The sequence below is a fragment of the Stegostoma tigrinum genome, chromosome 14, assembly GCF_030684315.1.
Source record: "Stegostoma tigrinum isolate sSteTig4 chromosome 14, sSteTig4.hap1, whole genome shotgun sequence".
NCBI lineage: Eukaryota > Metazoa > Chordata > Chondrichthyes > Orectolobiformes > Stegostomatidae > Stegostoma > Stegostoma tigrinum.
Genome location: NC_081367.1, coordinates 47,673,408 through 47,695,068, shown reverse-complemented (window position 1 = coordinate 47,695,068; position 21,661 = coordinate 47,673,408). Strand labels below are relative to the sequence as shown.

Genomic DNA, 21,661 nt, shown 5'->3' with positions numbered 1-21,661 from the left:
AATATTAGAAATCTGCAAAATGGCAATCCAACAAATCATCTTGTGGGTGTAAAATGTATTTATATCTATGATTAAGAAAGAATGAGCCCACCTTCCTGTTTTTCCATTGTTGTACAGCTGAATGGGATTGCTCCCAGCTGGTTCCATTCTTAACTTTTGAATTGGAATCAATGAATTACTGGAAAAAAGCCTCTATGTTTCATAAAATTTATCCTTGTCATTTCTTATTTCTCCTCTACACGTTGCCCCTTGGTGACATCATTGAAAAGATCAGCATTAGTTTTCACATGTATAGTAATGGCACCCAGATCTACTTCTGGGCTCCTCCATTGTTAGACTGTATATCCAACATTTACAACTGGATAGTCAGAAATTTTCTCCAATTAAGTACTAGGAATTCTGAAGACATTTTCAGTTTCCGCTCCAGCCATATTCCCTAGTCACTGCGCTGTCCCACTCCCAAACAACATTCTAAGGTTAGGCCTGGCCATTTGCAACTGTGGTATCATATCTGGCCATGAAATAAGTTTCTGAACTCATTTGTGTATCACTGAGATCACCTATTTTCATCTGCATGATTTTGTCCATGTTGCAGCTTATTTTCTGTTGAAATTATAATTCAGGCCTCAGTTATCTCCATACATAATGATTTCAACACTTTTCTGACTGCTCTGTCACATTCTAACCTCCACAAACCTCAGGTTAATAAAAGCTTTGTTGCCTGGACTTCATTCACACTAAGTATCATTTACCTATCATCTCTGTATTCACTGATCTAGACTGGTTCTGGAACAAAAATGTCTTGTTTTTAAAATTTTTATCCTGGTTTCCAAAATCTCATTTTGGCCTCACCACTACCTATCTCTAAATCCTCCAGGTTCATAACCATCCAAGATATTTTCAGTCCTCTAATTCTGATTTCTTGAGCATCTTGCATTTTAATTGCTTCATCTTTGGTAGCCAAACCTGTAGTTTCCCAGGCCTTGAACACCCGAGTAATCTAACTACACTTTTCTGTCTCTATCTCACTATCTTCTTTAAGATATTCCTTAAAACTAACAGCTTTGTCCACGATCCTGGTCATTTGAGTCAGGTGCTATGCTTTGTTATGATGCCCACAGAGATCAATAAACTTTAAAAAGAAATTTGAACTTCTAGTGAAATACTGAAAGAATTACATGACCGGTCTTAAGGCTTTTACTGTAACAAACTAAAACCACGACTGATTATCCAATATTTCAGAAAGTAACACGTTCTGTAAATGATGGGAAATATCCACAATTTTAAATGTTTAAAATAAAAATAAACTCCCTTCACTGTCATTCTTAATCCCTTAAACAGACAATTCATTCTCCAAAAACCTCAACATGATTCGAAGCCTCTGGCATTCATATCTCATATGATGAACAATAGAGGTTTACTGCCTAAAGCTTCCTGCTCTTTTTCTTTCCCTCTCAGATTCTTGCCGACTGGCTCTACCTCTGAGGATCTGTGGTATTTAAAATAAAAAATTAATCCTATTAGGCCCATGTGCCTTGGCTACGTGCATTCAGAATTGGTTTGCACATAGAAGACATAGGGTTGTTGGTGGAAGGGTGTTTTTCAGGCTGGAGGTCTGTAACTAGTGGTATTATGCAGGGATCCATACTGAGAGCTCCAATTCTGTGACATAATTAAATAACTTGGATAAAAATGTAGATGGATGCGTTAGTAAGTTTGCAGATGATACAAAGATCAGTGGAGTTATAGATAGTAACAGGGTTGTCAAAGGATACGGCAGGATATAGATCAGTTGCAGATATAGGTGGAGAAATGGCAGATGGAGCTTAATCTAGGTAGGTGTGAGGTGCTGCACTTTGGGACATTAAATGTTAAGGAAAAGTATACAGTTAATGGCAGGACTCTGAACAGCACTGATGTATAGAAGGATCTTGTTCAAGTCCATAGCTCCCTGAAAGTGGCCACTCAAGTGGATAGGGTGGCAAAGAAAACCTATGGCATGCTTGCTTTATTGGTTGGGGAATTGTGCTCAAGAGGATGTCGTGTTGCAGCTTTATGAGACTTTGGTTAGGCCAGACTTAAGAGTATTGTGTTCAATTTTGGTCACCACATTACAGGAAGGATGTGGAGGCTTTGGAAGGGGTGTTGAAGAAGTTTACCAAGATGCTGCCTGGATTAGAGGGTATGAACTATAAGGAGAGGCTAAAAAAAACCTCAGTTTTGTTTTCTCTTGAGTAGCGGAGGCTGAGGGGAGACTTGCAAGGATTCTATGAAATTATGAGATTTATCAATAAGATTGATGTTCAGAATCGTTTTCCTAGTGTTGAAATGCCTAATACAAGGGGGCACGCATTTAAGGTTCTGGATGAAAGTTTAACAGAGACATGAGAGGCCAGTTTTTTAAACAGAGAGTGGTAGGAGTCTGAAACACACTGCCAGGGATGGTGGTGGAGACAGATACGATAAGGGCATTTCAGGAGCTTTCAGATAAGTACATGAATATGCAAGGAATGGAGGGACATGGACCAAGGGCAGGCAGAAGGGATAAACTTCATTTGGTATTATGTTCTGCACATCATGTATCAAAGCACCTGTTCCTGTGCTATATGGTTCTATGTTGTGTGTTCTATGTACAATAGCTTCCTATGGACTCAAAAAACCCGTTTCTATGTTAACATTAATCACAATGGAACTTGTATGCAGATAGAAATGCTAGTCAGCTCTCCTCAGACTCTCAACTGTATTTGATCGCAGAAATAAATAGACAATGTAAATTACAAGAGTTCACAAAATCTCATTCCTAACACTTTACTGTGTTTGGAGACTAAATCTATACACCATAAGCATAGCTGCTCAGGTTATAGTTTACTGGTAAGAGTATTTTATGCTTTGTTTCTACTAATACAAGCTCGACCTCCACTAACAGCCAAGCCACCCAGATTTATTATCAGCATAATTCAGAGCTGACCTTCATGTTATCTTAAAGTAAAGACAGAGTCCCAAAACATAACAAGCTTACAAACTTCATGTGCGTAACAACTTTAAAGGTCTTCGTGAATGATTCAAATCTAAAATATTATAGTCGTAAGTGATACAGTTATTTCAGTTTAGCATGACAATTTGCTTCATCAACCACAGTGAAGAAGTATCAGGTTTAAAGTTTAATGAGCATAATGACTTGTTTCAATTTTTTGAGTTTTTGCCTGAAAAATAAAGCATTATTGAAAGGCAATGCAAAGCCAGTAGCTGAGCCTTGTGGACAACTAACAGCTTGCTCTGAATAATAACACAGGAATGAATCCCAAGGAGACACTCCATGTGAATCAAGTTGATACTATTGAGGATATTTGTGTCCTAGACCAGTATGCTAATAGCATAGTGATAAATCTTAGGGACTTTAAATCTCTCAAATTGAATAATTAGATGATTTTTTTGGCAAGTTGTACTGAAAAATAGAAAGATCTGTATTTATGCAGCAATTTCTCAGCCATCATATATCTAAAACGTCCGACAGCCAATGAAGTACTTTTGAAGTGTATTGACTAAGTGGAGACTTGTGTTCTGTAAGTATAGTTACTCTGTTAATTTTACTCAAAACATTGAACAGTTATGCATGTATATTTGCCTGCTAAATTTGATTACGACCACTGTTACAAAGATATTTCATATTTGTTTTGAGGACTTAAGTTTTGAAGGAATGTGAATAAAGAGCGTTATTTTAAGTTTTATGGGCATACCTTTAAAAGAGGTAATTGAAAATTCATTGTGGACATTTGGAAATATTAACTAGGCTTCCTAGAAATCACAAGTCTAGTGATAACTGCTTGCTTTGCAATAGAATCTACTGGGGTTTTTCAACAATGGCTAGCTTGGTGAAATTGTTTTTAATCTAACCAAACTACAGGAAAGCCTGCCAAGAACAAGCTGCCAAACTGATTTCTCCTATTTCTGAAAATAAAACCCTCTGTCTACATCAATTCAAGTTGAAACAATTTTTTTTTGAAAGAGTGATTGGAAGAACATCTCAAGATTATATTTCCTGAGCAAGCTGTGATTGTAAGACTTTAAAGACAACATGCATGACTGCATGTGCCAGAACACCAGAGCAACAGACTCTGGAATATCTTATGTTTAATTCTTGTGCTTCCAAGAATAACTTTTTTTTAGAAAAGCATTTCTTTTTAGAAAATCAAAGTTTGCAAAGAAATTTTTTTTTCACTTTCCTGAAGAATACTTGTGTGTGTTTCCATTTGTGTCTTGGGACACTTACTAAGATAGATACTTCTATCTTATGAACTGTTTATATTATATAGAAACACAGAAAATAGGAGTAGAACTACGTCATTCAGCCCTTCAAGCCTTCTCCACCTCAGTATGTTTATGGCTGATCACTCAACTCAGTACCCTGCACCCACTTTCATCCCATACCCTTTGATCCCTTTAGCCCAAAGAACTCTATTGCTTTCTTGAAGACATTCAATGTAATTGTCCCATTAACTTTTGGTAGCAGGAAACTCCACAGGCTCCCCACTCTTTGGATGAAGAATTTTGAATCTGAGTCCTAAATGGCCTATCCTAATTTGTTAGACTATGACCCCTTTGTTCTGGATTCCGTAGTCATCACAAACATCCTTCCTGTACTTACTCTATCTAGTTCTGTTATCCAATAAAGATGCAATAATTGGTTAGGTTTTGTTTTGATAATAAATCAATAATTGTGTTGATGAAGAAACTTGATTGATAATGCATGTTTAAAATCTTATATAGATAAAGTACTTAACTGGTCATCGCAACAACTTGAAAAACTATTATTATTTTACGTTGCAACCTGTTGAATAATGGGACAAAGTGACAGTGCGCTCCTTGAGCCTCTATTGTAACACTGTACACAGTGCATACAATAACTGTTACACATAAGAAAAAAAGTGTCAGCTCGCTGTAGCAAAATGTTTTTACTATATTAAATACATCCAGTTATATTTAGCAACCTATTTTAGTAATTTAATCCTGCAGAATGGGAAATGATAGTGGCAGTTAAATCAGATTTTCAAGTTGACAAAATATTTTTATTCAGCAGATTACAAATCAATAAACACTCATTATGCAAATGAGTATGGAAAATGGAAAATGGAAATGAAAATGAAAATAGGCAAATAGAAACTAGAAGACACTGAATTTTGGGGATAATTATCCCCTAACCAACCAGATAAGAAACAGATACAATCAGATCAAGTTTTATTGATATGATAGACACATAACATCTGGGCCTCCTCAAAGTCTAAGTCTCAACCATTCAAAATCCTCAGCTGTTCTGGATGGTGCTTATGGCACTCTTCAATATTAATTCTTTCAGACACATATACAACACTTTCTAGTAACTGTTAACAAATAGAGAATTAAATACTGTACACTGAGTGCCTTCTGAGATTCCAGTTGACCTTTGGCGACTGATCATGATGCCAATGCAACTTAGTTGTGAACACAAATGGCTTGAATTTCACACAATATTCAAATTAGTCATGAAATGACACCATTCTGACTCCATTTTGATTCAGCCGTCTCCCTCTCCTTCACCTGATAAGTTGAATAGCCCTATGTTGATTTTGCATGTAAAGTTGCCACAGGTGATTTGGTGGCGGGAAAGGATGTTTAGTTGTGTGTGATAACATTTCTGGATATAAAAGAAAAAAAGAAGAGAAAAGAAAAGGAAAAGAGAAAAAGTAAGGACACCATTTGAATAGTCACAGTGATTTGACAGCCTTATTGACACTTACCTCCATAGCATTTTTCCTCTCTCTCAATAAAGCCATGTCATTTTCAAGCCGCCGAATCTCTTGTTTGAGACGTTCCATCTCCCGCTCTGCAAGATGCTTGAACTGTTGTTCAGTTTCAAATTCTTTTTCTCGTGCCTTTTGCAAAGACTTAAAGAAAAGTTATTAGTACAGTTTCAATAAGTTTGCCTGCTTCACAGGAAGAAAAAGAAATAGATAAACTTGCTAAAGGATCAAGTGAATGATAATAAGATTCCATCACGTTGGGAATAATAACTTATTTCATTGTTCATATTATAAATAGGTCCTAGGAAACATCGCACATATTTAAAGATGGGGGATATTACGTATATTTAGACATTCTGGCAGCATCTATGGAGAGAAATTGACTTAAGCCCTGAATTTACTGACTCATCAAACAACCTGACAAAAGAGAGGAACTATGCAGTCTGGCGGCATTCGTGAACTGGGGGAGCAGGGCAGGAGCGTGATTCCCTCAAGGGCTTTCTAAGGAAGAGCCAATAAAGCCTAACAGGTGAGGAAGCTAGCCGATTAAGAGTCATAATGCCAGCAGGACACCATGAGATGCCATTTTTAAAGGCAATGTTCACTACTGAGACAGGCTTAGTCATAGGTTACGAAGGAAAGGGGTTATCTCACAAAGGCTGTAGAGGAATAACTTCATCACCAAGAGGGACAATTACACTTAGTGACATCAAACTGAAGTGCTCCTGTGAGTAACAAGGCTGAGGAAAGACATCTTAGACGGAATTTTTGCAAAATTTGACAGTGGGTGGAATGTTATTGGAGTGGGAGTGACATAGGCTATGGTGAGGTAGGTGGCAGAATTGAGTGAAAAGAGCAGTGAGGTCCAATTTGGCTTTAGGAGAAACTTATATCATCTTTGAGATAGTAAGAACTGCAGATATGGGAGTCAGGGATAACAGTGTGGAGCCAGAGGAACACAGCAAGCCAGGTAGCATCAGAGGAGCAGGTAAGTTGACGTTTCAGCTCAGGAAGAAGGGTGGGTTCCAACCTGAAACACCAACTTTGCTGCTCCTCTGATGCTGTTAAGCCTGCTGCGTTCCTCCAGTTCCACACTGTTATCTCTTATATCATTTTTCATGCTTTTCACAAGTGGAGGAAGATGAGGACTTGAGTGCAGTCATCACTTCACGACTGTATCAGAGATAATGGGAACTGCAGATGCTGGAGAATCCGAGATAACAAAGTTTGGAGTGGATGAACACAGCAGGCCAAGCAGCATCTCAGGAGCACAAAAGCTGACATTTCGGGCCTAGATTTCTAATGAAGGGTTTAAGCCCGAAACATCAGCTTTTGTGTTCCTAAGATGCTGCTTGGCCTGCTGTGTTCATCCAGCTTCACGCAATGACTGTAAATTTGTTGCTGATTGAATATGTTCAGAATGTGCTTACATTTATAGCAATAGCAGAGCAGCACAGGACAAAGAAGCTTACTTGGTTGCTAGGACATAGAGGTCTCAACAACACCATGTGTGTGTTCACAGTCTTGTCCTGCGAACTCAAGGATTTCCTCCTCCTCCTCATATGTGGTAAGGAAATGAATACCAGCCATCCTACCATCCATATTCAGCTTTTTAGACTTATTGTGGGCTGTTTTCTCTTACAATGAGAAAAAGGGAGGAACTAAATGATATGGAAGTGGCTGGAAGAGCTGTTAGTGATGGTGCAAGTGCAAAAAATGTTGTGAGGTATCCTGAGCAAGTGAGCAGAAATTGTAGACGACTGAAAAATTTAGTAATTTGTGGTAATGGGGTGGGTACAAGCTACCGAGATTGGTAGACATTGAGCTTTGGTGGAAGATGGATGCAGTGGCAGAGTTAGAGAGAACGTGAGGTGGCAAGGCAGAAATGAAGGCCATTCACGTTCTTATGATATTTTTGCATGTTCCTCAAGACTATGGACACCTCACTGACCTAGATGGCTGCTTCAAAGCATGCTGGCAGCAGCTAGTGCCATGGTCTTCTTTATCAATCCTGGGTTAAAAGGACAGCCCTCCTCTCCACGATCCAGTCCCCAGGACCTTCAGGTTCCTGTTGACAGTGTACAGACCTCCCTTTCTCAGCCATGTCATTTGGAATTGTGTAGCAACATGTTGTGAAGGGCAGTTCCCAGCCTGCAACATTTGAAATAATGCACAGGTGGAGTTTAAATATGGCAACCCCAGTGTTTACAGCAAAAGGTCCTGTCATCAGGGAGGATTTCTGCCTCCGTTAACTGCAAGATTGCATGTAAACGGTACGGAGGCTTGATGCACAACTATGATGCGAGCAATGAAGAAATGCGTGAGAAAGGTTACCAGAAATTCACAGAGGAAAACCTCCCATAAAACTTCCCAAAAGCATGGAAAGGTTCAGACATCGTTTCAATGTGAAAAATGGACAGTTTAAGCTCTGGATACTGATCATTACCGACGCAGTTTCTTGAGAAATGCAGTTTTGCAGAGTTACTTCTGCCCTATTTTTCATTACAAGGAAGTGAGATATGTATAGATATGGTTCCAAATGAAAATGATCTTCATAGAGATAGCAATGCAACTTCTGAAAGTGCACAGCAGGCAATGTAGTGGTAATGTCACTGACCAATAGCCCAGAGTCTCAGGATAGTATTTGGGGGACATATGTTCAAACCCACTGTGACAGATGGTGAAATCTGAATTCAATAAGAAAAAATTGTAATTAAAAAGAAGCTTTTATAATTATGAGCATGTAACCACTGCTGGATCAACAAACATCTGGTTCACTAATATCTGCTAGGACATCTAACGTCTTCTCCTGGTCAGTCATACTTGTTGTAAAATTCATTTATGAAATTTTGGCCTCGCTGGCTGATGAGCATTTACTGTCCATCTCCAACTACCTTCAGAAGGTGACGGTGAGCCTTATTGAAGTACTGCAGTCTATTTGTGTAAGTACACCTACAATGCTGTTAGGAAGGGAGTCCCAGGATTTTGACCCAGAGACACAGTAGTAACTGTGATATATTTCCATCCCAATTCCTTCGCCTCTGCCGCATCTGCTCCCAGGATGAGGTATTCCACTCCCGCACATCCCAGATGTCCGCGTTCTTCAAGGACCGCAACTTCCTCCCCACAGTGGTCGAGAACGTCCTTGACCGTGTCTCCCACATTCCCCGCAACACATCCCTCACAGCCCGCCCCTTCAATAACCACCCTAAGAGAATCCCCCTCGTCCTCACATACCACCCCACCAACCTCCGGATACAACGCATCATCCTCCGACACTTCCGCCATCTACAAACCGACCCCACCACCAAAGACATTTTTCCATCCCCACCCGTGTCTGCCTTCCGGAGAGACCACTCTCTCCATGACTCCCTTGTCCGCTCCACACTTCCCTCCAACCCCACCACACCCAGCACCTTCCCCTGCAACCTCAGGAAGGGCTACACTTGCCCCCACACCTCCTCCCTCACCCCCATCCCAGGCCCCAAGACAACTTTCCATATTAAGCTCATGTTCATCTGCATATCTGCCAATGTAGTATACTGTATCCGCTGTAGCTTCCTCTACATTTGGGAAACCAAGCGGATGCTTGGGGACCGCTTTGCAGAACACCTCCGCTCGGTTCGCAATAAACAACTGCACCTCCCAGTCGCGAACCATTTTAACTCCCCCTCCCATTCTTTAGATGGGATGTCCATCATGGGCCTCCTGCAGTGCCACAACAATGCCACCCGAAGGTTGCAGGAACAGCAACTCATATTCTGTTTGGGAACCCTGCAGCCCAATGGTATCAATGTGGATTTCACACGCTTCAAAATCTCCCCTTCCCCCACTGCATCCCAAAACTAGCCCAGCTCGTCCCCGCCTCCCTAACCTGTTCTTCCTCTCACCTCTCTCCTCCTCCCACCTCAAGCTGCACCTCCATTTCCCACCTACTAACCTCATCCCACCTCCTTGACCTGTCCGTCCTCCCAGGACTGACCTATCCCCTCCCCACCTATCTTCTTCTCTATCCATCTTCGGTCTGCCTCCCCCTCTCTCCCTATTTATTTCAGAACCCTCTCCCCATCCCCCTCTCTGATGAAGGCCCGAAACATCAGCTTTTGTGCTCCTGAGATGCTGCTTGGCCTGCTGTGTTCATCCAGCTTCACACTTTGTTATAATGAATAGTTTAGACAGGAATTATCAGATGGTGGTGTTAAAAAAAGGGCAATGTGCTTCTTTTGTCCTTCTAGCTGTTATTGTCGTAGGTTTCAAAGCTGCCTTCTAAGGAGTCATTATAAATTTCTGTAGTGCATCTTGTGGATTTTCGTAAAAACGGAAAGAACTGCGGATGTTGTAAATCAGGAACAGAAACAGAAGTTGCTGGAAAAGCTCAGCAGGTCTGGCAGCATCTGGAAGAAAAAAATCAGATTTAATGTTTTGGGTCTGGTGACCCTTCCTCAGACCTGATGGTGGCCAGGAAAATGTTGGTTTATATGCAGAAGATAGGGTGGGAGGAGGCGGTAAGAGTAAACAATAGGTGAGGATGGAGACCAAAGAAAGAGATGACCAGTTGGATAGACAAAGGAGGTGATAACGATGTGGCAAGGAGGGTGAGTAGCTGTTAATGTGGACAGTTAGCGACTAACAATAGGTAGTGTGTAATGGCAGACTATGTGATAACAAGGCCTGGTATGTGGGGAAGGCGGCTAGAACACGGGAGAGTTTAGGCCCTAAAATTATTGAATTCAATACAGAGACTGGAGGCTTGCAGGGTTGCCAAGTGGAAAGTGAGAGTTGTTCTTCCAGCTTGTGCCGAGCTTCACTGGTACACTGCAGCAACCCTGAGACAAAGATTCTGGTCAGGGAATGGGGGGCAGGCAACTGGAAGCTCAGGGTCTTTTATGTGGGCCGAACGTAGATGTTCTGTGAAACAGTTCCCCAGTCTACGCTTTGTTTCGCCAACGTAGAGGTGACCACATTTTGAGCAGTGAATGTAGTAGAGCAGATTGTGGGAAGTGCAGGTGAAGTGCTGCTTCACCTGGAAGGTATGTTTGGACCCTTGGATAATGGGGAGGGAGGAGGTAAATGGACGGGGTATGACACCTTCGGTGGTCGCAAAGGGTGTTGGGAGTGAAGGAAGACTGGACCAGAGTGTCCATGAGGATACAGTTCCTGCAGAAGGCCTAAACACCTAAAGACGTGCCTTGGAGCTGAAATGGCTGACCTGCGAAAATCACGCCATCTTTCTTTGCACTAAGTATGACTCAAACCAGCAGAGAGTTCCCCCCTCCCCTGATTTCAATTGACTGCAGTTTTGTCAAGGTGCTTGATGCTATACTTGGTCAAATGCATCCTTGCTATCAAGGGCAATCATTCTAACCTCATTACTAACTTCAGCCCTTTTGTTCATGTTTGAGTGAAGACTGTAACTAGACCAGGTGATGAGTTGACCTGGTGAACCTGAACTGAATGTTAGTGAGCAGGTTATTGCTGAGCAAGTTCTGCCTGCCAGCACTGTTGATGATGCTTTTTATCATATTGCTGACTTTCAAAAGTAGACTGACAGGGAAGTGACTGATCGGATTAGATTTGTCCTGCTCTTGTGTGCAGGACATAACTGTATTTTTCTGTAATTTTCTATATTGCAGAACAGATGCTAGTGTTGCAGCTGTACTGGAACAACTTGGTCAGGGACACAACAGGATGGACCTGTAAAGGTGGTAGAGACAGAAACCCTCATAAAATTCAATAAGTATTTAGGTATGCATTTGCTTTGGCAAGGTTTCCAAGGCTATGGGCCAATTGCTAGAAAATGGGATTAGAGTAGTTTGGAGATTGTTTCTGATCGGCACATACATGATAAGCCGAAGGACCTTTTTCTGTGCTGTAAATGTATAACTCTGTAAGTCTTCAGTATTAATGCTGGAATGCTGTCAGTGCTCTTAATCAGGGCCGTAGTTGCACTTAGGTGTCACATCAAGTGAAAACATTGGCTGAAGACAGGCATGGCAATGCAGGGGACTTCCAGAAGAGGCTGAGATATATCACCCACTCAACATTTCTTAGCCCTGAAGTAGGTGTGGCAGGACTGAAAAGCTTAGCTCTGATCTATCAGTTGTTCTGTCTATCACAGCTGCTAATGCATTTTGGCAGAGATAGTACTGTATTGTAATTTCACCATGTTGTCGCATAGAAACAAAAGAATTAGGAGCAGAAATAAATATTTCAGGTCCTTGACTCTGCTCCAAGATTCAGTAAAATTAAGATGTGTTTTGAATTCCACATTCTCATCTATCCCCAATAACCCTCAAACCTGACAAGAATCTATCCACCAGTTTTAAAAGAAATCCAAGAAAGTTTTAAAGTTGCACAACCTTCTGAGAGAAAGGATTTCCCATCATCTTGTCCTGAAAGGACAATACCTAATCTTAAAAATGCCCCCTTGTTTTGGGCTACCAATAAGATGAAACGTCATTTCGACATCCGTCTAGTCAAGACCATTCAGGATCTTATATAGTTCTATCAAGCCTGTCTGATCTATCCAAAGGAAAACTGATCATTTAAGGCATCAATCTAACAAACCTCCTCTGTACTATCTCCAATGTGTTCAGTTGTTCTCCAGAACAGCTAAATCTCTCTGCAACTCAAACTTCAGCAGCAATCTCCATTTAAGGAACAATTAAACTCCATCTGTCAGATTTTTGCCCAATCACTCAACCTATCTATATCTCTCTGAAAGTTCCTTGCGTCTTTTTCACAACATACTTTTCTACCTATCTTGCTGTTATCTATGAATTTAACTACCATGCTTTTGCTTCTCTTATCTAAGAAAATAATATAAATTGCAACAAGTTGAGGCTGTAGCTCAAACTACTGAAGGACTCCACTCGTTACATCCTGACAATCAGGTAAAACCCATTTGTGTATAGACAATAAAATGTGAGGCTGGATGAACACAGCAGGCCAAGCAGCATCTCAGGAGCACAAAAGCTGACGTTTCGGGCCTAGACCCTTCATCAGAGACAGGCATGGAGGCGAAGACGGTGGAAAAACTGCTCTATGTCCAATCGTGACTGGTATTCGTTGATCTGTGGTTGTAGGGGGACAAAGGTGAGCCCCTTACTAAGGACTAACCGTTCGTCCTCAGTCAGTGGGAGGTCTGGGGGGATGGTGAAGATGCGGCAGGGCTCAGTGTGGCTGTCTTCTCTGGGGTTGCTGGCTGTGGAGGTTGTGGGCGGAGCGATGAGGTCGTCGGCCGTGGGCGGGGTTCCGTCGGCCGTGGGCGGGGTTCCGTCGGCGGTTGGAGTATCGGGGTGGGCGGTAGCGGCTGCGGTGAGGGTGGTGTGTGAGGTGTTGTAACTGGAAGTGGAGATGGTGACTGCAGCAGCGGTTCTGGAAGTTCTGTGGCTGGCGGAGGCGGATGTGACGTCATCGGTGGGGTCTCCGGCCATGTCCTCATGGTCAATGGCGGCGGGTGCATGGTGGGGGAGGGGCAGGGACAGACTCAGGATTTGGGAGGTGCAGGAATCCTCTTGTGGGAGGCAGGGGCCAGTGAGTTGGTTGTACTTACAATTTTTGGTGTCCAGTAAAGCTGAGTGAAACTGGGTATTCAGTCTGTGGATCCTGCAGAGGATAAAAAACAGCAGGAGTCCTTTGCAGGTCTGGGAGAGGGAGGCTCTGAGTTGGGGCAGGTTGAATTGCAGTGCCTGGAGGTGCCGGCGCATGGCTGCGAGTGTCTGTTTCAGGACTCGCAGGGAGAAACGCTTCTGAACGGTCTGAATATTCTGGGTGTAGAGGTGGTCACGGTTGGGGCCAAATTGGGAAGGCTGAAATGTAGACTGTGGTCCCTTGGGGATGATCTGGTTCCGTAGGCAGGTGCTGAGGAAGGTGATGTGGCTGTGGTACCTGGTTTGCTTCAGGACATGGTCGAGCAGTTTCAAGGCCGAAGAGATTACAAGAGAGTTGCAATGGGAGAGAGATTCCCTGAGGTTGGTCCGGAGGGAGGAGGGTAACTTCTTCAGGTTAGGCATCCCTGGAAGAGGTTTCGCAGTGAGGTTAAAATAGAATTCTCCAGCATCTGCAGTTCCCATTATCTCCCATTTGTGTATACTCTGTTTCCTACTAGTCAGACAATCTTCTTTCCATTAACATATTACTCCCTACAAAATGAGCTTTTATTTCCCACAGTAACCTTTGATGCCTTCCGAAATTCCAATATAGTCCATCTATGGGCCTCCCTTTATCCACTGTGCACAGTACTCCTTCAAAGAACTCCAATAAATTGGTTAAATATGATTTCACTTTGACAAAACCATGCTGACTCTTCCTGATAATTTTTTCTAGCTTGTTTTAGGAATGCCTGAGGCTACTGTGGCATGCCCAGCTGCTCTAGTCATTAATGCAGAATTGATCACCGAACTTAATGGTAACGGTCGTGGGGTGTGATATTGTGGGTTATCATTCATAGATGGTGTTTGAGTATAATCTACTGCTGCTGATGCCTTACAGTGCTGCATGGATGCCCAGTCTGGGGATACTAGATTTGTCTGAAATCTATCTCATTGGGCAATGGGTTTAAATCCTAGGGTCACACAGACATGCTGCACAGACACTGCGGTTAAATTTATCCAGACCGATCAAATATCCTAAATTAATGCAGTCCCATTTACCAGCAATTGGCCCATACCCCTCCAAACCTTTCCTATTCATATACCCATCCAGATGCCTTTTAAATTTTGTATTTGTATCAGCCTTCACCACCTCCTCTGGCAGCTCATTCCATATATGCACCACACAGTGCATGAAAATGTTGTCCCTTAGGTCCTTTTTAAATCTTTCTCTTCTCACCTTAAACCCATACTGTCTAGTTTTGGACTCCCCTACCCTGGGGAAAAGATCTTGGCTATTCACTCTATCCATGCTCCTCATGATTTTATAAAGATTCTATAAGGTCATCCTTCAGCCTCCGGTACGACAGGAAAAACAGCCTAAGCCTATTCAGCTACTCCCTATAGCTCAAACCCTTCAAACCTGGCAACATCTTTGTAAATTTTTTCTGGACCTTTTCAAGTTTCACAACATCTTTCTTACAGCACATGTCATACAACACACTGGAGGATATCTTTAGTGTGAAGGCAGGACTTCGTCTCCACAAGGACTATGAGGCGGTTACTCCACTGTAACTTTAACTGTGATGGATGGATGCACCTACAGCAGGCAGATTGGTGTGGTCAACTATGTTTTTAACACTTGTCCTTTACCACCTGCCACAAACCTAATCTAGCAGTTATGTTCTTTAGGATTTGACCAGCTCTGTTGGTGGCGGTGCTGCCAAGTCACTTATAGTAATGGACTTTGAAGTTCCCCTTCCATATACATTCTGTTGTCTTGGCATGCTCAGTTCTTCCTCCAAGTAATTTTCAACTTGAAGGAATACAGATTCATCAGCTGAGGCAGTACATGATTATCAGTAGGAGGTTTCCTGGCCTATATTTGACCTGACACCATAAGACTAAATGGGGTCTGGAGTCAATGTTGATGACTGCCAGGATAACTCTCTCCCAAACATATACCACTGTGCCGCAACATCTCGTTGGTCCACTAGACAGACAGAACATACCCAGGGTTGGTGATGCTGTTGTCTGTGACAATGTCTACGAGGCACATTTCAGTGTTTATGACTTTGAGGCTGTTGTATGACTTGTCTGTGGTATTTCCCCAATTCTAGCCTGGCATGGGCTCCTTTCAGCAGTGCCACCCCATTTTCACCTACTTTAGAGTCCCCATTAATTGGTTTTTCTTTCTCTCTGGGATCCTTCTTCACATTTTCGCTTATTGCCCCAATACCACCACCACCACCTCTCCCACTCCCAAGCGCCTAGGTTTGTTGGTCTTCCTTTCTAAGCTTTCTTTGATGCAGTTTATACTATTAAGTTGCTTGCAATGCCATTTGACAGGTCAGAAAAGAGTTAACAAAATTACTGATATAACAAGGTGTAGAGCTAGATGAACACAGCAGGCCAAGCAGCATCAGAGGAGCAGGAAAGCTGACGTTTCGGGTCAAGACCCTGCTTCAGAAATGGGAGATGGAAGGGGGTTCTGAAATAAAAAGAGAGATGCAGGGAGAGGTGGATGGAAGATGGATAAAGGAGCAGTTAGGTGGAGAGGAGACGGGCAGGTCAAGGAGGCGGGGATGGAGCCAGTAGGTGGGAAGTTGGGCTGCGGGTTGGTCAGTGTGGGGAAGACAGATAGGCCAAAGAGGTGGGGATGAGGTGGTAGGTAGGAGTTGGGGTGGGACTTGAGGTAGGAGAAGTGGATAGGTGGGAGAAAGGACTCTACACCTTGTTATCCCAGATTCTCCAGCACCTGGAGTTCCTAACATCTCGGGAGAAAGGACGAACAGGACTGGTTTTGAGATGCGGTTGGGGTGGGGGGAGATTTTGAAGCTTGTGAAGTCCACATTGATACCATTGGGCTGCAGGGCTCCCAACAAAATTGCGTATGGAGCCACCTGTAGGCTATACTAGGTAAAGGCAGCAGTTTCCCTTACCTGAAGGAGAAGATGTAATTTTTTTACAACAATTGACAATGGTTTAATGGTCAACAATTGACTTTTTTCAACCCAAAACTTTTTCCATTCAAATTCCATTGTGTGGTGTGGCGGGATTCAAAATAGGTCTCCAGAGTATTTCTAAATTTCTGTATTGCTAGTTCAGCAACAATACCACTTTGCCATCGCTTCTTCCTATACTCCAGTGTGACAGTATTGTGGTTGACACTTAATTGCCTTCTGAAATGATGTAGCAAGCCATCAGTTCAATATCATGTAGAGGTGGGCAACAAATGCCAGCCTTGCCAACACTATCCACATCCCACACAATGAAAAAAAAATGTTTGGCAGGAGCTGTAATTAAGTTCCGAGACATTTATAATCTGCTTGGAGTCTATCTGTAAAGGAACCTTGCAAACCAGCATTATACATTATATATTGGACAAAGGCATTACGCATTAGACCATCTCAGTCAGCATTAAATGTTGCAGGAATAGTCAGAATAACTTAATCTTTTGCCAGTAATATATACCTGTGTATTAATTAACTCCTGATGAACATTCTGCAGATGCATTGTCATTGCATGGATGCGGTCCTCAACATGAGTCAGCTGGCTTTCAAGGTTATCTTTTTCCTTCTGCTTCTTTTGTACCTATGGTAATAAGATCAGAAAGTATACTTTTATGTCTTGCCTTGTATGAATGTGTGAAGTCTTTTATTGCTGATACAAATGTTATCAACCTGTTTAACAGATACTGCTGGAGAAACAGCTGCTATGAAGCAGCATCTGAGTCAGTTCAGCAGATTAAAAACACATTTAGTGTTTCTTGTAATCCAATTGAATTTAAAATGTGACTAACCTTAGCATTATTTTAAAAACTATAAATTTACATTGCAGAATGTGTTTCTTTTGAATTACCTAGAACATATTTATATATAATTAATGAAATAATTAAATTTCAATTTTATAATAAGCAATAACTGAGAAAAACTGCTTGAATGAAATAATTGGCCTATTGATTCAATCTGCAGCCCTTAGCATGGTTGACCACATTATGGTTCTTTAATGCCTCTCCACTGTTATCCTGCTACGAGGGACTGCACACATCTGGATCCAATTATTTTCTGAAAGATGCTTACTACTTAATTTTGTTACCTGTGCCCTGTTTAATTGAGGTCCCATTGAGATTTGTTGCACTGCCTCCAATCATAGCAATCTGTTCAGAAAATCACTTGCAGTGGTATGTCCTTCTGCTCCTGCACCGTCATTATGACCTGCGCCTATTTCTCATCTATATTCTGCCCTTTGGCAATGTTATCTGAAAACACAGCAATGTTTTTCATATATAATCGACTAACATTTAGAAAGAAAGATTTGCATTTATATAGGCCCTTTTTCGACTCTAAGATTTAGCAAGGCATTTTACAGCCAATTTCTTGAATTGTACTCACTGGTGTAACGTAAAAATGCCTAACTAACAGAAACACAGCAAATTCCCAGAAACTGCAGTGTAAAATGGCTAAAAGTCAAATTTGTATGGCATTGACTCAGGCATAAATATTAGGTAGGACACAGGCTCAACTTTTTCAAAGTAGTGCCATAACACCCCTTACATCCAGCTGAGGTGTACACAGGAGATTGAATTCTTGTCCAAACAGCAGCAACTTTAACAGTATACTGTTTCCTTGATACTGCACTTTTGAGTATCAGACTTGAATTTTACACTAAAGTTCTGGAATAGGACTTGAATTTGGAACTCTGTGATGCAGAAGTTAGTGTGCCACAAACTGGCCCACAGATGGTCCAGATCAAGTATACAAGTACTTCTTCCACTGCTGATGGATTATCAACTGCTTGTCCAATATCTTGTACTGATGTGCACTATTGGGAAGACAGAAACCATTGTCCACCACCCCTGTCACAAACTCTCCTAGCTAGAAACTCAATTGTTCCTTCTCTCTGGGGCAGACCACACTCTTCACAACCGTTGGTCCTGTGTTCCACTATGACATAAAGGAATGCTGAAGTGGTGATGCAGAGACTTAACAGCATGGCCCTTCCATTAATCCAAATAAAACTATTGATATCGTACGTAATTGTTAAACGGACCAAACAAGAGGAGACACACAAACCAGTAAAACAACACTCTCACTGGGATCAAATTCACCATAGAAGGATTAAAGAACATCAGCTCCTTGATGTCATAGTGGAATGAAGGACCAGCAGGGACTTCCTATGAAGTTACACAGGAAAGCCACACATACTGACCAGGTACTGAATTTCAACAGCAACCACCCTAACACCCACAAACAAAGTTGCGTGAAAATTCTACTTAAACAGGCAACAACACACTGTAGCAACACCGAATTATGTCAAAAAGAAGAAGAGTACTTCCAAGTATTCAAGGACAACAGATACCCAAAAAACTGGGTCAGATGATGCCTATTTACATGAATGACACCAGGAAGATATTTGCACGTCCCAACACACTCATCACACTACCTTACATCAAGAACACATCTGAACTGACCACAAGACTCCAATAAACACTGGGCATCAGAGTAGCACACAAACCCACATCAACCCTACGCCTACTGCTAACCTGAACCACTATGGACGGAACCAAGAAAATATACAAGATCCCCTGCAAAGACTGCGACAAACATTATATTGGCCAGACAGGACAAAATTTAGCCACAAGAGTAGACAAACATCAACTAGCAACAAAAAGTACTCACTCATCTCCATCCACATGGATAAGGAAAACCATCAGTTTGGTTGGGACAACACCAGGATCCTGGGGCAGGCCAAGCAGAGACAAACACGGGAATTCCTAGAGGCCTGGTTCTCCACTAAGAAGGTCATCAACAAACACATCGAGCTAGACCCAACATATACTCCATTGCAAAGGAAACGGAAGTGAGGTAACCCAGCTGAACGGACACCAGAGTTTAAATACCAGGTGGGAAAACACAACAGCGCTTCAGCGGATGCTGCACTGATGATGTTATCCAACATGGTAATGAAACGTTTGTAGAACACTGAACCAGCTCAATGAAGCTGATCGGTCTCCCACATAATCATCTGCATCCAATGTTTACAAAGTCCCATTCATCCTTCAGCCTGTGATTAGTGAACCACACTGGCTTCCTGTGATTACAAGAGTTAGAATCCTTATTTTCCGGTCCATAGCCTCACCTCCACCTCATATAACAGAGTCCTGACAGTGCTGACCGAGGCCATTCAAACCATCAAATTTTTTTGGCACTTCAAAAAGCATCTGACCTCCCGATCCTATTCCCATGGCCCTGCACATACCACAACTAACCCACCTATCCTGCAAAACTCTCATCCTTTGGGGCAATTTACATGACGAATCTACCTAACCTGCACATTCCTTGGACTGTGGGGGAAAAACCCATGCAGACATAGGGAAACTCCACCCAAGGCTGGAATTGAACCCAAGTCCCTGCTAAGCACTGAGCTACCGTGTTATTGTGTGCAATCTGCTCCCGGTGCCCAAGCTCCTAAGATACTTATGCTCACTTAATTCTGTGCTTTTATAGGAATAGTTCCATAATAAATGATATAATGTTAAATATTTTACATCATGATACAATCGTATATTCGACACTGTTTAGTTGTTGAATAAATTCGATGGATACATGTATATAAATTAATTTCGCTAAGTTTTATTCAAACATGGTTTTATTTCTCAAGGTGATTAACATAAACCTCATTCTGCTTCAGGAAAATCAACTAAAGTTGTGCCGCAGAGTACTTTTAATAATAGTGGTTGAACATCCCATGAGCAGGGCGTCTTATAAAAAGTCGGCTACCATGAGAGACTCGGGTATCAATTTGTCTCATGAAGCATTAAAGTTGGTCTTAACACTTTTCTGAGCTGGGAAAAAGTTCTTTAAAAAATCAACCACGGTTTTGTTTCCTGCCGAACTATAGCGGGCGTCTGGCTCCTTCCGAGAGGTACATTTGTGGACGGAGAGCTTGTGTAGGATTCAAATAAATTGCTAAGTTTTAGTGATTAACATGGTATTCCATGAAAGTACAATAGAATCACAAAGCCAGAATCGAAAGTAGAGTGCTACCCGCAATCAGCAAAGGAGGGCAACAGCTGTTTGAATTACGTTGTATTTACTTGGATCCTTGGGGCCACTACTTACTTCATCCTCCAAAGACTTGTTTTCTGCATTTGCCACGGGTATGGCGAAGCCATCGTCCCAATTTATTTCGCACAGAACGTTGTTCGTCATTTTCTACGCTTTCTTTCAATGAAAATCGGGTTTTAAAATAAATCAGCTAAAGAGTGTTGATGTTGCTGCATCGCAGCGGGACTCCCTAGGTTACCGTCACAGCACCCTTAGCAACCGCTTGAAAGACGGAGTTTCCGTTTGTAAACAGACGCATTTCCGGGAGGACAGGAAAACCGCTGGAGGGCGCTCTGACTCCATGTGGAGTTGCCGAAAGGTAAATCGTGGTCTTTCTGTTTTTGTGCCCTGACATATGTGTTCATGTCATTCCGTGATTTATAATGAAACAGTTACTGTCGAGAGTCGGTTTTTCTCTTTTTTTTGCATCTAAATGTCTTTTTGTACCCGCAGAAAAGCATGAGACAGTTTTTCAATCCCCACCATTGAGTGGTCTGGGTGGTAAAGTTCAGAAAAGTGGAATGCAAACTAGTTTTCGGGGGGAAGTCAGAGCAGCCATCGATCAGGAATGGAATAGAAAAATAAAAATAGAAAAGGAAATTATTTCCTTATGAACGAAAGAAATGAACACATTGGAAGCAATTCAGAGGAGGTGAAATAAATCTTTGAACTGTGGACAGCTTAGACCTGTATCTGCTGAAATGTGAAGAGTAAGTGGTGATTTGCTTGACGAATATAAGATTCTGATGGGACTTAACAGGGTGCATGTGGAAAGGATGTTTACTCTTGTGTGAGGATCTAGAGTTAGCAGATACTTTAGAGAAGACAGCAATTAGAAGTTTTCTCAGATTTTGGAATTCTCTCGAAAGGCGGTGTCTTTGAATATTTATGGAGGATCTGAAAAGATTATCAGGGTTCGGCTGGAATGTGGTAATTACATTGGTCATGATCTAATTGAACGGTGGAGCAGACTTGAACATAAAGTGGCTTGTCTCTGCTCCTAACTCATGTTCATAAATTATATAATATTGATATAATATATTTGAAATGAAAATTATTGAGACTAGCAAGCATGAGAATAATGTTTTTCGAATAAACTAGCAAGGACTCGCAAAATATAAGTTGGAGCAACGTGTGCCATTCGTCAGTTTTACTGCTTTTTTCTTCTGGGCTTTTAAATGTG

At 41.9% G+C, this 21,661-nt stretch overlaps 1 protein-coding gene across 2 annotated transcripts in view; it reads right to left on the bottom strand.

The window, feature by feature from the left end:
* The window catches only part of ccdc39 (coiled-coil domain containing 39), a 129,065-nt gene extending 108,382 nt beyond the window's left edge, over nt 1-20,683 (bottom strand). For both annotated transcript variants that reach the window (XM_048541561.2, XM_048541562.1), the window contains exons 1-3: nt 20,494-20,683; nt 16,844-16,963; nt 5,775-5,921 (exon numbers count right to left, since the gene is read on the bottom strand). In XM_048541561.2, the coding sequence (XP_048397518.1) occupies nt 5,775-5,921; nt 16,844-16,963; nt 20,494-20,583 (357 nt within the window). In that variant the 5' untranslated portion in view covers nt 20,584-20,683. The remainder of the gene's footprint in view (nt 1-5,774; nt 5,922-16,843; nt 16,964-20,493) is intronic.
* Nucleotides 20,684-21,661: the final 978 nt, after the last annotated feature.